This window comes from Ictalurus punctatus, chromosome 7 (genome assembly GCF_001660625.3).
Source record: "Ictalurus punctatus breed USDA103 chromosome 7, Coco_2.0, whole genome shotgun sequence".
Classification (NCBI taxonomy): Eukaryota; Metazoa; Chordata; class Actinopteri; order Siluriformes; family Ictaluridae; genus Ictalurus; species Ictalurus punctatus.
Window position 1 is genome coordinate 26,488,012 of NC_030422.2, and position 18,712 is coordinate 26,506,723.

At 36.4% G+C, this 18,712-nt stretch overlaps 1 protein-coding gene across 8 annotated transcripts in view; it reads left to right on the forward strand.

Annotated features, from left to right (window-relative positions):
• The window catches only part of LOC108261906 (Fc receptor-like protein 5), a 66,197-nt gene extending 48,433 nt beyond the window's left edge, over positions 1–17,764 (forward strand). For 7 of the 8 annotated variants that reach the window (XM_053681500.1, XM_053681507.1, XM_053681504.1 and 4 more), the window contains 15 exons: positions 1,152–1,424; positions 3,916–4,191; positions 4,296–4,634; positions 5,208–5,474; positions 8,030–8,272; positions 8,357–8,467; positions 8,617–8,670; positions 8,775–8,816; positions 8,915–8,986; positions 9,074–9,148; positions 9,270–9,338; positions 10,739–10,816; positions 11,047–11,106; positions 15,451–15,519; positions 17,636–17,764. In XM_053681500.1, coding sequence (XP_053537475.1) covers positions 1,152–1,424; positions 3,916–4,191; positions 4,296–4,634; positions 5,208–5,474; positions 8,030–8,272; positions 8,357–8,467; positions 8,617–8,670; positions 8,775–8,816; positions 8,915–8,986; positions 9,074–9,148; positions 9,270–9,338; positions 10,739–10,816; positions 11,047–11,106; positions 15,451–15,519; positions 17,636–17,640 — 2,033 coding nt within the window. In that variant the 3' untranslated portion in view covers positions 17,641–17,764. The remainder of the gene's footprint in view (positions 1–1,151; positions 1,425–3,915; positions 4,192–4,295; positions 4,635–5,207; positions 5,475–8,029; positions 8,273–8,356; positions 8,468–8,616; positions 8,671–8,774; positions 8,817–8,914; positions 8,987–9,073; positions 9,149–9,269; positions 9,339–10,738; positions 10,817–11,046; positions 11,107–15,450; positions 15,520–17,635) is intronic. The other variant, XM_053681501.1, reaches the window with a different exon arrangement.
• The last annotated feature ends 948 nt before the right edge of the window (positions 17,765–18,712 follow it).

Here is an 18,712-nt window from a genome sequence, read left to right on the forward strand (position 1 = left end):
TGTGTGCAGCATGGTTCAGAATTTGAGAAACGATTTATAAAACATCATGTGGAAAAGCACAGGGGCAATACAGTGACCTTTAAACTTCAGGTCAATCATTAATTTAATTTTTTTAGAGAATGTACTGCATATAAACTCACTGTAAACTTTACAATAAACACTGTATTTAATTTCTTAATTAGACACAAAGATAAAACTACTGCTTATGTTGTAAATGTAAAAGCGGCTCTTCATCATTTCATATCAACAGAAAAACCCAAACCGACTGTGAGAGTAAATCCTCAGAGCTCCGTCTACACTGGAGACAGAGTTACTCAGTTAACAGTGAACAGTGTAGAGGTGTATTTTGTATAGAACACAGTATGTTAGATGATCTAATGCTGTCAGTGAACTCACTTTAATAAACACTGACTGCAAATCACAGTAACTTATTATAATAAAATTTGTAATAAATGATGCAGGAATTAAGTGTTTAAATGTTTGAGGAATAAAAGTTTTCTGCAGGTAATCCTGTGATAGAGCTCCGTCTGTATTTTAAATAAACTTCTAAGATTGTAGAACAGCATTTTACAAATACAGTATAAAGCATGTCAAATAACAGCGAGAAATTGCTTTCTTAACTTACGCTCTGAAATAATAAGAGAATTGAACAAGTTCTTTTTGCTATTTTCAGTTTTGTTCACTTACTTTTTTATTACTAATATCCACTATAAGAGAAATATGTATGTATCAAAAGAATGCATCATCTTTGTACAGCAAGACTGAAGGCTATGTTCATCTGAGTATGTGCTAATCAAAGAGAAAAACATTCATTTGTGTAAATAGTCTTATTTATTTATTAAATTATTTACTTAGTATAAACCACACAATGATGATGAACAGAAGAATCACATCATGTAAGGATGTGCATTTGGTCTAATCTTCTCTTTTTAGTAAATAATTCACTTTTTAGTGAATATGATTTTTTAATTTTATTTCTATAAATATATATATTTTTTATTTCCTCTTTATTTAAAGAGCATTTATATAGGGCTAATTATTGTTTAGCTGAAACTACAATCATCACAGAGACATTAATAACATGTTTTACTGTAGAAGTGATTAGTGTAGTAAAGACTTCACATCCTGAACTTGTGTTTCATTTCTAACAGAAAAACCTAAACCTCAACTCACATCAGATCTTAAAGGAGCTGCACTGACAGGAAACTCAGTGAATCTGTCCTGTACACTGACGCCACAGTCTGCTGGATGGAAGTTTTACTGGAGCAAACACACACAGAACCCTGAGACTGAGACTGAAACACACCACTACACCATCAACTCAGTTAATGTCTCTGATGGAGGTCAGTACTGGTGCAGAGCTGGAAGAGGAAACGCAGTCTACTACACAGACTACAGTGATGCACTCTGGGTAAATGTTACTGGTGAGTAAGAGACTGCACAGCACAAAACATGTTAACAGCACAGCTTGGTAGTAACACAGCATAACTTATATCTACACAACTACATACAAAGAAAAAGCACACTGATGCTGAGTTTCTCGAGTCGAGACCTGTCTGAGTGTGAATGAATGCAGAAGAGAGTCAAAGTTTTGTTAATGATGGTGCAGAATCTGAAAGGCTGAAAAAGATTAGAGCGTGATCGTTCGTGATCTGAAAACACGTGTTTCCCCGTCTGTTCTGTGTTCAAGTGTTCCTTCCCTCACTTTCTCACAAATCAGACTCCACAATTTGAAGGATGATGGGTAGCTTTTATTCTCAGCGTGTGGAATGATCACATATTGCATCAATGGCAGCCTGCAATGAGTTCAGCAACCACACAAATGTGCATAATTGAACAAAGGACCAGTCTAGAATAGGATAAATAGCCAGCCCACAGCAGGGAACAGCACAATCTGCTGTGTCCTTTTCAAAACACGGACTGCAAACTTCCAACTATTAAAGAAAAACTTACAAGAGTATAAGTCCTATATCCACATCATGCATCATAGCAGAGAGCCAGTGATCGTACAGTATAATTATTTAAGACTACACATCATTTACATATCCCTGAATCTGTAATAAACACATTGATTAACATGCTCCAATGTACAAATACACTTTTCAGTGTACTCAATATACAATATACTTAATTATTCTATATTTCAAAACAATAATCACCTTTTCATCTGTTCATTAATGATCCACAAACTATATGAAAGTCATTATTATTATTAACCTAAATTTACACCACATCATCCATTTGTATATTTTTGTACATATATATGAAAGAAATACATCGCCTTGTAGCAGACACACTACATTTACATTACATTTATTCACTTAGCAGACGCTTTTATCTAAAGCGACTTACAAATGAGAAATATACAAGCAAAGCGATATCAAGCAGAGAACAATACAAGAAGTGCTACCATACAAGATCTATTAATTGAATTCCAGAAGAAGCAAAGTGCACAGTAGAGGTGTAAGTGCATTTTTTATTTTTTTTATTATGAGTTTGTTAGGTGTTCATTGAAGAGGTGGGTCTTTAGTTGTTTTTTGAAAATGGTGAGAGATTCTGTGGTCCGGATTGAGATTGGAAGTGCATTCCACCACTGAGGAACAGTTAGTGTGAAGGTTTTGGAAAGGGACCTAGCGCCACGATGAGTCCGAACTGCGAGAGGGAACGTAGGCCTTCAGGAGAGAGTTGAGGTAGGAGGGTGCTGTTCCTGACAAGGTCTTGTAGGTGAGCATCAAGGCCTTGAACTTGATGCGGGCAGCTACAGGAAGCCAGTGGAGGGAGATGAAGAGGGGTGTGACATGGGTTCTCTTGGACTGGTTGAAGACGAGGCGCGCTGCAGCATTCTGAATCATCTCAAGGGGTTTGATGGAGCTGGCTGGGAGGCCTGAAAGCAGTGAGTTGCAGTAGTCCAGTTTAGAGATTACAAGAGCCAGGATTAGAATCTGTGTAGCCTGTTTGGTGATGTAGGGTCGGATTTTCTTGTTGTAAAGGATGAACCTACAGGACCTTGCAGTTGCTGAGATATGGTCTGCAAAGGTCAAGCCATTATCAAGAATCACCCCAAGGTTCCTGGCCGTCCTGGTTGGCATGAGTGTGAGTGAGCCGAGCTGTACAGTGAGGTTGTGGTTGATTGAGGGACAGGCTGGGATGACGAGAAGCTCAGATTTTGCCAGGTTAAGTTTAAGATGATTTTCCTTTATCCAGACTACTTCATCCACTTCATCCACACTACTTTAACAGCATTAACTGTATGCTAATTTTGGATAAAACGGTCTTTTGCATGAACTTCACTGACCTGTATACAGTATAATGTTTCATTTAACCCCCTGACATATGCATTGAGTGATGATGAGTAAATACAGTAAGTGTATGTCCTAGTTATTGTCACTTAGTTTCAGTAAAATGCAGCATTTCAAATAGAAAGATCATTTTTACTCAGTAAATTAGTCATTTTTAGCATATGACCTTATCTTTAATGTGCTACACTTAGTTTAATCTCTTATTTTGCTGACTTCACACTGAAGACTCACTTTTTTTCTTCGTTCTTTTAATTTCTGTACTTAACAAAAAGAAATATTATTATATTATTATTAACAAAAATTTAAATATGATCATATTTAATATAAGTATCATACATTCAAATATCAACATACTTTATTAGTTCTGAAGTTTGCAATGAGTTTATTTAATTTGAAAAAGAAACAAGTATTTTTGTAGGAAAATGTGCATAATCATTTCAGTTGTTCAGTTGTTATTAAATGATGGTTCAGTAGAAATAGCCTGAAAAGGTACAGATGATTATGTGCACTGAATGTGGTTATCTTGAATCAGAATCCCATCTACAAATGTTGCTTCTGATTTAATAATAGTGCTGAGATCTAATCTGTGTATTATATCAGTGTAATTTTCTTACAGAGAGTCCTAAAGCTGTGGTGACCATAAAGCCTGATAAACATGTGTTCAGAGGAGAGACTGTGACTCTCACATGTGAAATACAGGGAGGAGGAGACACTGAGTGGAAATACAGCTGGAATAAGAAAGATAAAACATTCTACCCATCCCCCACAACACAGGAGTTCAGCTTCAGCTCAGTTATAAATAATAACAGTGGTGAATACACCTGCAGAGGGTGGAGATGCAGTGACAATCAGAGATCAGAGATCAGTGATGCAGTTACACTCACTGTATCAGGTGAGTGTGTGAGTTTGTTTTATCTTGTCATTAATTATATATAACAAGATTACCACTCTGTATGATTTTATTTATTTTATTTCTTTACATTTGTTGTCCATCAGATGCAGCAGAGGCAGTAGTGAGTGTGTCTCCACTGCGCTGGCTGACTGAAGGAGACTCAGTGACTCTCAGCTGTGAGGTTAAAAACTCCTCTACAGGCTGGACATTCAGCTGGTACACTGCTGTTCCCTACAGAAACGGCTTAATTGAAGTAACAGGCCATCGTGGCAATGTCTTGTATGGTTCAGAGCTTCTCTCAGACAGCAGCAGAGGATCTGGAGGCTCCTACACTCTCACTAATGTTACTGTGAATCACACAGGAGTTTATATGTGCAGAGCAGAGAGAGGAGAATCAGTCTTTCACACACGGGACAGTAACCTACAGCCACTGTGCATCACTGGTGAGGAAATAAATCAACAACATTTTTAGATTTTTTGTAGCACGAAAAATCAGAAACTTTTACAGCTGTGTAATCATTATTATCTGATAATGTTTCATGAGCATTTTATAAACTCCAGTAATGACCAGTGAATTACTAAAATCTAATTACTTGATGATTTATAAACATGTATCAACATAATGTATATTGTTAATAAATAGTGAGCATTAACTCTTTAAACTGACAGTTTATTATTCAGTTACTCATCCTACACCGTGTTCAGTAACTACTAGGAAAGGTGTGTAGTTACTAAATCTGAACTCACTGCTGTTTTCTCAGACTTTAAAGGATTAACACTGTATGACACTCGTGTATTTTTTTGTTTTTGACATTATTTATTTGAAATATCTTTGCAGATAAGACAAGTATATACTATCTAATGATTTTTATCATATTGCTTTATTTGACATTCTCAGTGATGACATTTAAAATATTCATTATGTTTTCTATCTGTCTGTCTGTCTACTATATCATTAATTTTTCATGTGTAATCTGTTCTGTTCAACATCATAATATATAACGTGTGTGTTTCAGGTGAATCTCCTCCAGTGTCTCTGATCATCAATCCCAGCAGAACTCAACACTTTACTGCTGACTCTCTATCACTGAGCTGTGAGGACCAGAGTGACTCTACTGGATGGACAGTGAGAGGATACACACACAATGAGACACTGTTTGAGTGTTCATCAGATTCAGGATCTACATGTAACATCAGCTCCCTCTCTACATCACACTCTGGAGTTTACTGGTGTCAGTCTGAATCTGGAAGACGCAGTAATCCTGTCAACATCACAGTGCACAGTGAGTCTTCAATGTTCTCATCAGTAATATTTTAATATACATATCTGGACCTAACATTTACAAAAAATCAATTCTCAAGTATTGTAACGAAATGAACTGATATTCTCTCTGCATCACTCTGCCTTAGTTAACATAACTGCATAGTTGTACATTTACATAATCTTAATACATGATGAAAACTTTAATGTATAAACTACGCTCATAGTTAGTTCTTAAGTTACTTCCATGTTCTTTAAGATTTATGATGTGACTTTTTGTTGCAGGCAGCATAGCACTATTACCTACAAAACATAGACATGTTCTATATATCTAACTTCTTCACATAACCTCTTTCTTGTAGCTGTCATAATTATGACCCTAATTTATGATACATACCAAGTCCCAGGGAAAATATATACAGATCTGGAGTCAGCATAGACATTTCCAAATCTACCATTCACAGACATTTACATTACATTACATTTACATATATATTTAACACACGATCAAGAGTCTGAGGGCTTTAGTTACAGAAACCTACAGTGAGGGAAAGAAGTATTTGATCCGCTGATTTTGTACGTTTGCCCACTGACAAAGAAATGATCAGTCTATAATTTTAATGGTAGGTTTATTTGAACAGTGAGAGACAGAATAACAACAAGAAAATCCAGAAAAACGCACGTCAAAAATGTTATAAATTGATTTGCATTTTAATGAGGGAAATAAGTATTTGACCCAAAGCAAAGCACTTGGTTTAAAATCCCTTGTTGGCAATCACAGAGGTCAGACGTTTCTTGTAGTTGGCCACCAGGTTTGCACACATCTCAGGAGGGATTTTGTCCCACTCCTCTTTGCAGATCTTCTCCAAATCATTAAGGTTTCGAGGCTGACGTTTGGCAACTCGAACCTTCAGCTCTCTCCACAGATTTTCTATGGGATTTAGGTCTGGAGACTGCCTAGGTCACTCCAGGACCTTAATGTGCTTCTTCTTGAGCCACTCCTTTGTTGCCTTGGCCATGTGTTTTGGGTCATTGTCATGCTGGAATACCCATCCACGACCCATTTTCAATGCCCTGGCTGAGGGAAGGAGGTTTTCACCCAAGATTTGACGGTACATGGCCCCGTCCATCGTCCCTTTGATGCGGTGAAGTTGTCCTGTCCCCTTAGCAGCGAAACACCCCCAAAGCATAATGTTTCCACCTCCATGTTTGACGGTGGGGATGGTGTTCTTGGGGTCATAGGCAGCATTCCTCCTCCTCCAAACACGGCAAGTTGAGTTGATGCCAAAGAGCTCCATTTTGGTCTCATCTGACCTCAACACTTTCACCCAGTTGTCCTCTGAATCATTCAGATGTTCATTGGCAAACTTCAGACGGGCATGTATATGTGCTTTCTTGAGCAGGGGGGCCCTTGCGGGCATTGCAGGATTTCAGTCCTTTATGGCGTAGTGTGTTACCAATTGTTTTCTTGGTGACTATGGTCCCAGCTGCCTTGAGATCATTGACAAGATCCTCCCGTGTAGTTCTGGGCTGATTCCTCACTGTTCTCATGATCATTGCAACTCCACGAGGTGAGATCTTACATGGAGCCCCAGGCCGAGGGAGATTGACAGTTCTTTTGTGTTTCTTCCATTTGCGAATAATCGCACCAACTGTTGTCACCTTCTCACCAAGCTGCTTGGCAATGGTCTTGTAGCCCATTCCAGACTAGTGTAGGTCTACAATCTTGTCCCTGACATGCTTGGAGAGCTCTTTGGTCTGGCCATGGTGGAGAGTTTGGAATCTGACTGATTGATTGCTTCTGTGGACAGGTGTTTTTTTTATACAGTTAACAAGCTGAGATTAGGAGCACTCCCTTTAAGAGTGTGCTCCCCATCTCAGCTCGTTACCTGTATAAAAGACACCTGGGAGCCAGAAATCTTTCTGATTAAGAGGGGGTCAAATACTTATTTTCCTCATTAAAATGCAAATCGATTTATAACATTTTTGACATGCGTTTTTCTGGATTTTCCTGTTGTTATTCTGTCTCTCACTGTTCAAATACAACTACCATTAAAATTATAGAATGATAATTTCTTTGTCAGTGGGCAAACGTACAAAATCAGCAGGGGATCAAATACTGCTTTCCCTCACTGTATGGCCAGCAGATATGTACAAGAATATATTTATTATTCATAAAACCCACGAGTAAAGCAACACACATTCAACATACAACCATCTGCACATCTGTCTCAGATAATTTATTTAGCTTAGCACATGTAGTTATAGCCACCAATTTACCTCATATAAAGTGTTCATTACAGACAATAGAGTGTGTTTTTGGTATATGATTCTCTTTCTTGACTGCTGCTAAATCAAGGTCTTTTTGAATGCAATAAAATTGAATTATCATTCAATCCCACAGAATATATACAGACACTGGTCAGTTACTCCACAATCTTAATTATGGTCATAAATATGTCAGTGTGGTCATACAGTAATGCCACATGAAACAGATAGACAGCGGTCTGAATGTTAGAATTATACTTGTATTTTAGACACTGTGTGTTTTCAGTGTCTTCTTTCTCTTTTCCACAGATGGTGATGTGATCCTGGATAGTCCTGTCCATCCTAAGGGAAATCCTCTGATTTTGCGTTGTTTATATCGCAACTCAGGTATCTCAGATTCTGGTGTTGATTTCTATAAAGATAGTTCAGTCCTGCAGAAGAAGACTACAGGAGAGATGGCCATCATTACTGTCTCAAAGTCAGATGAAGGTTTCTACCACTGTAAACACCCAGAGAGAGGAGAGTCACCGAAAAGCTGGGTTTCAGTCAGAGGTGAGGAAACTCATTCTTACTTGAGTTAGATTTGTAATAATATTCAGTGTTTAAGTGGATATTCAGGTTCCACTTTTTCCCTAGTTTCAGCTTCAGCCGGATACAGTGCTGTAATTATAGGACTGAGTTTGGCCTTCTTGTTTGTCATCTTAATGATCGTACTGATCCTGCTGCTGCACTTCAAGAAGAAAAAAGGTTTGATAACAGATGGTGTATTTGCTTTTGCAGATATTTTCCTGTGATGTCCCTTCTTGTGTTTTTTTAGTATGTGTTCATGTTTCACCAAATATACTTGTGTAAAGGCAATGTTTTAACTTATATCACTTCTTTACTTTGTTGAGAAGGTGTAGAATATCAGCCTCCTTCTACAGTAAATCAGGACACCAGTCAGCCTGCAGGTCAGTCAAAAATAACAATAATCCCAGTTTATTTTTCAGGGGTTTTTTTTCTCCCCTTATTTATAATATTTTCCCCTTAAAGTCTTGAATTTTCTCTTTAAAAGATGGTGAAAATGTCTATGAAAATGTTGCTGTCAGGACGACAGGTATCGTTTATCTCCCTTTCTGCTGCTAAAATTGAGACAGATTTGGCAACACAACATTGCAGTAGCTTCTCAAATGGCTCTATTTTATTCTCTTTTAGTTGATTCTGCAGCTGGCTCTAGCAGCACTAGCATGTGCTCACAGGTTGTGACTAGAAAAAAGAAACAAAATGGTAAGAACACTGCATTAAACTAATGTCAACTCTTTCGGTTTTACTTTTTTGCCTTTTGCATTAACCTAAATTAATTTTCTATATTAGATGATGCAGTCAGAAGGCCAGGTGATGTGATATATTCCCAAATTGAAATGAAAAATGTCAACCCTCACAGTAAAGGTAATGCTGTCTACTGCACATTATTTTAAAAGAACATGAGACTTTTTATAGGAACAAATAGTGTTCACTAGCTATTGATCTTTACCATGCAAACAGCCTAAATAAATTTTTTTCTCATCAGATGACTCTGCATCAAGACCAAGTGATGTGGTTTACTCTATGATTGCATCTAAAAACATGAGACCCAATGGTAAATATAATATCTTGTAGGACATATTGTTTATTGTGGTACTTATTGTATACAGCTTTTAATTTTTACACATATCCTGTGATACTTCAATGGGATGACAAAGTTACGTTTACGTTTACATTTTGTTGACTAATTTTTGTCTGTAATATGTAAAAATGTAATAGCGATATTACATCAGTGCATGTTTACATTCATTAGGTGGGTTACAGTGGCCGCCATAACACACTGTAACTTTAATAAAAAATAATAATAATCCATAGTTACATAGACAGTGCAGTGTGTAAGAATTTGTACACCAGCACACACTATTTGACCCTAAATTAATTATGAAATATAAAGAAACAGTTTAATAAATCATGGAATCTCTAGGAGTTATGGTCCTGTTTATTCAGATGCTCTGCCAGGCCATTACAGTTGATTTTGCATTTGATTTTTCCTGGAGTCACTTTGAGTCAAATTCAAAGACAAAGAAGTGTCAGTAACATGTTAATTTAAGGTTTGGTAATACATTATTTATAAGCAGGTAATACATAGTTTACTAATTAAAGATTAATGATTCATTAATGATCAATCGGTGTGTTTCTTGCACAGGATTACCATAAGATATAATGGAAAAGTATAAACACCATGCTATGCTTTGCTCAAATGTCCTGCAAAAAAATTCTCGTAAACAAATACAATAAAGATTAAGATAGTGTGATGATATGATTAAGAGTGGTGGTGTCAGTGAAACACGATGGAGGTAGTATCATGGCATGGACCTATATAGCTGCTAGTGGAATTGGATCACTTGTTTAATTTTTTATTTTTTTATTTTATTATTTTATTATGACTTGGTTATAAACAACGGCGCCATGATGTACTGTAGGCTGAAGTGAACAAAAGCATCTTAACTGTTTAGATTCAGGTCAGTCCCTTAAAACTAATGCACTTATGGCTGATTATACTGCAGATATGTTCTACAGTGGCAAAAAGTCGAATGACCAAGCTAATCGACTAACATGAATCCTACACAGCTACAATTCACTTCCTTAAAAAAAAAAACCCTGAAACTAACACAAACGGATAATGTTGGCATTATGGGGATTGGAGGGTTGCAACAAATAACCTGTATGACAAGAGATTGAAGGTTAGACTTGACAAGTTAGGTTAAATGTGTTTATGCAAAGTGTGTTTTCTTCTACATCATCTAGTGACCATTAGTCTTAGGAACTTAAAATTTATGGGAAATTGTGTTCATGTTATGTTCAGTATCTGAGAATTTAGGACAAGGCACTACAATTGGTTAAGAACTGTAAAATAGCATGTGGTTATGATGTATATCTTGTGAACTTTGTTAAAGGATTGTTATACAAGCATGAAGAGTGAGAAAAGAAAGCTGCATGTGTTCCCTTTTATAGATGATGCCAGCAAACTCGATGATGTGACTTATGCTGATATTGACCTGAAAAAAACAAAGAAACCAAACAGAAAACAAGGTGGGTCTGAATTATTTCAATTTGTATTGTTTGTCTTTTTTTATGCAAAATGTTTTTGCTTTTGATAAAACCCTTTGGATTATTTGCCGGTTATTCATCTTGAAGCACAGTATTTAGAACCTGATATGAATCATTTACAATGAAACTAATAGAAGAGTGAAATGTCCTGTAGCTCTGGAAGTTAAAGGGTCTGAATGGTATGTTTGAAATCAGTGACTGTTGCCCACTAGGAAAGCGCACTGAGGGAGCTGACACTGTTTACTCAGAACTGAAGCAGAACACAGATAAAGGTAAGATAAAGGCAAACAGAGATCTTTGGGAAAGCACAGTCAAATAGTATGTCTACTTTACAGTCAGTTATTTGGCAGATGATCTTAAAGGGTGTTACAAATGTGCAAAGAGATTATGGCACAGCAATACAAATCACCCAACTGTGACATAAATGCCACAAAGTTATTTGGTAGTATTTCAATGATCTTTTTTTTTACTCTTATCACCATTTATTAAATTGTTCAGACAATAGTAAGCTTTACAGTTTTATTATGCTGGAGATTTCTCAAATGTCATGGACAATCTAGGGGGGGTGGGGGGGACAGTATAGACAGTGGTGGAAATAAGTATTGAATGTGTCAACATTTATTTCAGTAAATATATTTCCAATGAGGCTATTCACATGAAATTTTCACCAGACATCAGTATTAACTCAAGAAATCCGGAAATATAAAGAATTCACAACATTAAAGTTGTAAAATAATAAAGTGGAATGACACAGGAAAAAAAAATATTGAACACACTAAGAAAAAGCAGTTCTCCAAGGCAAGGTAAGGGAAGGAACCAGCTGAAATCCATAAGTAATTATACCCCCTATCTGTGTAAATTAATCTCAGCTGGTTTAGTAAATCGATGGCCTATAAAAAGGCTTTTCTTTACCAGGGTGTAACACAAGAAACATCTCATGATGGGTAAAAGCAAAGAGCTCTCCCAAGACCTTCACAACCTTGTTGTTGCAAAACATATTGATGGAATCGGATACAGACATATTTCAAAACTTCTGAATCCTCCAGTAAACACCATTGAGGCCATTATCCACAAGTGGAAGTAACATCACTCCATCATCAACCGGCCATGCACAGGAGCTCCTCGCTAGATTTCTGACCAGGGAGTCAGAAGAATAGTCAGAAGAGTAGCCCAAGAGCCAAGGACCACTCGGAAACAGCTCCAAAAACACTTGGAGGCAGCAGGTGCCATCATCACAGTGAAAACAATAGGCAATGCACTCCACTGCTCACACTCACCCTGCAAGACTCCATTACTAAAGAAAAGGCATGTCGAAGTTCGTTTAAAGTTTGCTACAACTCATTTGGACAAGCCTATGAAATACTGGGAGAGTGTAGTCTGGTCAGACGAGAGCAGAATTGAACTTTTTGGCTGTTATACTACACACCATGTTTGGAGAAGAAATGGCACTGCACATCACCCTAAAAACACTACACCAACAGTGAAGTGTGGAGGTGAAGCATCATGGTGTGGGGCTGTTTTTCATCACATGGTACTGGCAGACTTCATATAATTGAAGGAATGATGAATGGAGGCCTTTACCGGGAGATTCTTGAGAAGTATCTGCTGCCATCCACCAGGATGATGAAGATGAGACGTGGGTGGACTTCCAGCAGGACAACGATCCAAAGCATACAGCAAAGGAAACTCTCAATTAGAACGCTTAGAACGTAAATGGCGTCAAACCAAACTGGTGATATTTCAAATAGCATGGAAGGAGAGCCTACTGAAATATAGGAAATCTCTTGGCGATGCTAGAAAAATCTATTTCTCCACCTTAATAGGAGACAACAAAAACAATTCTAGATTCCTTTTCAACACAGTAGCAAAATTAACTAGGAATAAAACCACTACAGAGAGAAACACTCAATCATTACATAGCAGTGAAGATTTCATGAAATTTTTCAATGATAAGGTTGAAAATATTAGACGTGAAATACAGGCCATTAAATTAAAACTGGACAGTACTGTAACAAACCCATTACATGACAGTGTAGCAATATCAGATCAATGTTTAGAGTGTTTTGCTCCGCTTAGAGAGACCGAACTAGCTACATTAATCTCTTCAGCAAATTCATCAACTTGCATACTAGATCCCGTACCTACATGTTTGTTTAAACAGATTGGTCCAGTAGTAATTGAGCCACTTCTAAATATAATCAATTCTTCCCTAAGCAGTGGCTATGTACCTAAATCACTTAAATTAGCAGTTATTAAACCCTTGATTAAAAAACCTGATCTTGACCCGTCTCAATTGTCCAGCTATAGACCAATATCAAATCTCCCCTTCATCTCTAAGATTTTAGAAAAGGTTGTAGCAAAGCAGTTATGCTCGTACTTAGATAGGAATAACATTCATGAAATGTATCAGTCAGGATTTAGACCTCATCATAGCACAGAGACAGCGTTAGTTAAAGTAGTAAATGACCTTCTACTGACTTACGATCAGGGTTGTGTCTCGCTGCTTGTGTTACTCGACCTTACTGCAGCTTTTGATACTATAGATCACACTATTCTCCTTGATAGATTAGAAAATGTTGTTGGTATTAAGGGAACAGTCCTCTCCTGGCTCAGGTCTTATCTGACCGATCGTTATCAGTTCGTAGATGTAAATGGTGAATTCTCCATGCGTACTGAGGTTACTTTTGGAGTTCCACAGGGTTCTGTTTTAGGCCCACTGCTCTTTACTTTATATATGCTACCCCTAGGTCAAATTATTCGTAAACATGGAATTAGCTTCCACTGTTATGCTGATGATACACAGTTGTATGTTTCAGCGAAGCCAGAGGACAGACATAAGCTTAGTAAAGTTGAGGATTGTGTAAAGGACATTAGACATTGGATGTTAATTAACTTCCTTCTGCTTAATTCTGATAAAACAGAAATACTTTTATTAGGCCCACGTGTAGCTAGAAGTATCCTTTCTGATCACATGGTTACTCTGGATGGTCTTTCTGTTTCATCATGTGCAGCAGTTAAAGACCTTGGAGTGATTATTGACTCCAGCCTATCATTTGATGCTCATGTAGATAATATTACTAGGATAGCCTTCTTTCATCTCAGAAATATTTCTAAAATAAGAAACATATTGTCACTACATGATGCGGAAATACTAGTTCATGCATTCGTCACCTCTAGATTAGATTACTGTAATGCCATACTGTCTGGATGTTCCAGTAGGAATATAAATAAGCTCCAATTAGTCCAGAATGCAGCTGCTAGAGTCCTAACTAGAACTAGAAGATACGACCATATCACACCGATATTATCCACACTGCATTGGCTCCCAGTAAAATCTCGCATTAATTATAAAATACTCTTATTAACCTATAAAGCACTAAACGGTCTCGCGCCACAATATCTAAGCGACCTTTTGGTTTTATATGATCCGCCACGCCTACTTAGATCAAAAGATGCAGGCTATCTGACGGTACCTCGAATAGTGAAGGCTACAGCAGGGGGAAGAGCTTTCTCTTATAGGGCCCCACAGTTATGGAACAGTCTTCCTATTAGTGTTCGGGACTCAGACACAGTCTCAGTGTTTAAGTCTAAGCTTAAAACGTATTTGTTTACTCAAGCCTACCCTGACTAGATTCTGTTCTACTTTCTCCCTCTCTCCTTTCGCCGAGCCCCACACGAATTTATGGAGATACTAGAGATCCAGATCCTTTCTGCCTCTGGATGGAGCTCAAATCTTCTTTAATTCCAGACTGCTGGGACTACGGCTGCTCTTAACACTATACAGACTTCATATAAATCCATAATGAACTTTTTCACAATATCTGTTGTTACCCAGATGAGGATGGGTTCCCTTCTGAGTCGGGTTCCTCTCAAGGTTTCTTCCTCTTAAAACATCTTAGGGAGTTTTTCCTTGCCACCGTCGCCACTCAGTGGCTTGCTCAGTTGGGATAAATTCACACCTTTAATATCTGTATACCGTGTTGATATTTCTGTAAAGCTGCTTTGAGACAATGTCTATTGTAAAAAGCGCTATACAAATAAAATTGAATTGAATTGAATTGAATTCAATTGGTTTCAGAGAGAAAAAAAAATCAAGATATTAGACTGGCCCAGTCAATCACCTGACTCGACTCCAATTGAACAAGATTTATAAATATGTTTAGAAGAACGGGCCAAAATCACACCTGAATACTGCGACTCATTAATTTCTTCATACAGGAAGCGTCTTGAAGCCGTCATTACAAACAAAGGCTTCTCCACTAAGTATTAATTAAATTTCAGTTAGTGTGTTCAATAGTTTTTTCCTGTGTCATTCCTCATTATTACACATAACTTTATTTATGAACTTTAATGTTTGGATTTCTTTATATGTGCGGATTTCTTGAGTTAATTCCAAAGTCCGGTGAAAATTTGATGTGAATAGCCTCATTGGAAATATATTTACTGAAAAAAAAAGTTGACTCGTTCAATACTTATTTCCACCACTGTACATCACTGTGCTGACCATCATAATCAAAACTCTAAAACATACCAGCCCTTTCTGTAATTCAGTTGTAATGCTCTCCATTTGTGTTCTGAAACTTTTGTGTTCTGTATGTCTATGTTTCATCCTCCAGGAGATTTCACTGAAACTGCTGATGCAACTTATGCCCAGGTTAGGAAAAAGGGCAAAAAGTATAATGCAGGTACGCGTAATTCTGTAATAATGTCTGTTCATTTTCATGTTGATAAATGAGGCCTATTCAAGTATAAATTTACTCATAAATTGGTTGCAGTTACTGCGATTTTACATATAAATTACACTGTCAAGTTTAAACATTAATTCAGTTAAATAAACATGACAAATTTTGAAATACAATCATTCATATTAATGACTTAAAAGAAAGCCAGCCAAAACAAATCCATAAATTAAGACAAATAATACTAAACAATCAATTAGGGCACTGTACACCAATTAGAACCCTATTAAAGGAGGACAAATTAGTCTGTTCCTATGAAAAATTGCCAACGGCTGATCTGCATTAGTGGAATGACACAAGACAGGTATTTTATTATGTCATCTACACAAAATAGCCTATAGCATTGAAGTATGGGAGTGTATTTTCAAGATATATTATTTCCAAATTAAAAACAGAAGTTTGACTGCATAAGTATTCTCCTCCATTGCTGTTCAAGCAATTGATAGCTATTAATTGTCAGCTTTCTAAGAAAGATTGTCCCCTAGAGGAATAACAAACTAGCACTTAAAAATCTTTTCATTAGATTACTGTCCACAAGACTATTTAAATTTAGAACACATATGCTAAGTTAATTTGTTGGACAAGTTTAGAACCATTTTCTAGCTGATCTTGGACTGCAGACTGTATGTTTGACAACCCTGATATAGTGCATGTCATGCTTAAGAAGTGCTTTTTCTTTTTAACATTTTCAGGTCTCTGTGAGCTTTACCTATAATGAGTTTTGTGGCTTTCACCACTGTAGGGTTGTCACGGTACCAACATTTCAGTAGTCGGTACCAATACCAGTAAAATTCCACGGTACTCGGTACCTATTTCAGTACCAAAGCAGAACACAAAAACATGCTAATTGAACAACACATTATTTTATTAATAAAGTTAAATATCAAAATAAAATGTATTTTTAAAAAGGTCATTCTGTATACTTCAAGTATATCATCATTATTAAAGATACTAGAGTTATCCAGGCAAGAGTAGAAATGATTTTCTGACTGACTGATATTAAAGACATAAACAGTGCTAGCCATCTATTATTTTCTAACACATAAATTTCAGATATATCGGCCATCAAGAAGCCTCTGATGTGTAAAATTTGTAAACCCCATCATGCCCTCCCATTTATTTTACCCCAATAAAAGTTAAAGCATTAAATGGTTAATAAGGACTCTTGAACGTATTAGCATTAAACGCATTTACTATTAAGTAAGCAAAAACGAGAATGTTTTCTTGCAATAATACACTCCAATCAAACTATGCTACAAGATTCATAATGCAACTGCTACCATCATTTTAAACTCGACTGCTTGAATAAATACTGCTGGTAAGCAGCTGCTCTTCCTGAAAACATGGTTAATCTATCAGCACATCAATTTTAGGGGCGCAGCTTTTACACACTTAGCGGTAACAGCACCGAAAGCGGAAAACGAGTGTTCGAGAAAAAATCATGTATTTCACCTACGATATAGTAGGTAAGCATGCAGTTTCGGACACAGCCATGATAACCGGTGGAGCTGCTGCTGCTTTGGCTAAAAATGTCTTCTTGTTGCACGGTGCACCCAAGAAATGTTCACGACTGACTACCTGTCATGCAGCGTGTCATTACCGGGTTGACCCGGTATTATCAGTACTTATGAAAATCTGATACCATCAACTTTTTTATTTTTAGTACCGACTTGGTACCGAAGTACCGGTACTTTTGACAACTCTAGTCAGCTGTACTGTGGAGATTCATAAGTGTGGGCAAGGATATATTATTCTGTAGTCTTGGCAAAGACTTTTAGTGGGCCTGAGCTCTTGGTTTATCTTTGGCCATTCTTTGTCCCTCTGGGTGACTTACTGGGTTGAGTTCTCTCCTCTTATTGCTGGAGACCAGGTTCCAAACCCTGCACAGGGTGACCTCTATTATACGCACATGAGTACAAAGACAAGAAACTTTTTTGAATTTTTCATTTGGTTGGCCTAACAACGAATTTACACAAAACTTTACCAGACTATTGTCAAATCACTGCCAATAGTAGTCTGTGTCATTAATAAATAAATTATATCAAATGTCCTTTTTCTGTAGGTTGAAGAAAGTCCAAAGTGTCCAATCAGGAGTTGCTGAAGCAGCCAAATAACACGGTGAAACAAACATGGTGAAATATATATATATATATATATATATATATATATATATATATATATATATATATATATATATATATATATACACACACATATATATATCGTTTTTGAAAAGTTTGTATTTTTTGCAGTACTCAAATCTAAGCATTTTAGAAACTCCTGATTGGATTTGTTAAGGGAGGAGCAGGAGCTGAATGTAGTTATCAACACACACTGGAGGAGTATTGGCTTTATCGATTTTAAAGCTAAGTTGCAAGTATAACTAATAAATTGGCAATTCTGTATATTACTGAGTACTAATTGGTTAATATTTTAATAACAATCCTAATTAGAGAAAAAAAAACATGTACAAAATACATGTTCCATCGGCATTTCTATTGATACAATTTATATAATTTCCACTTTATTTGTTTGTTTGTTTAAGTTAAGAATTTATATTTATTTAGTTTTTATTTACTCTCAATTACTTACTTTTGCTATTTACCTGTGTGGATTGTCAAAGCAAACACATTTTGGATTGTCTTTCCTCACTGCTTTAAACAGTCAGTGATGCAGTACATATTCAAGTGCCTCTTCCATATGACTTTTTCAATAGATTTTTTTTGTGTATTTTTTTTTACAAGTATTGAGTAAAATTGACATTAGATGTTACAGAAACAAAAAAAATAAGGCTGTATGCATGCTGTGTGAAAAGCTTTGAATAACAATTAACCTCCGCAGTTCTTTGTATTATTATGGTATTTTTATGATTGTATTTTTTAAAAAGTGTGTTTTATCTGAACTTTTCTTGTTTTTATGCCAGCATTAAGTTTTTTTTTTACATTTTATTGTGATTATGCACAATTTAACTGTAAAGTGGTTTACAAAATGCACATGTCAAAAAGTATATTTTGTTATTCTTAATGTATTATGGCATGTACTTTTTACAAGCAATTTTGCATTTTAATTTAATTAACTTTATTTATTTATGATCAATGTTTCATCGCATATTAACCATAGTCAGCAATACTTTACAATG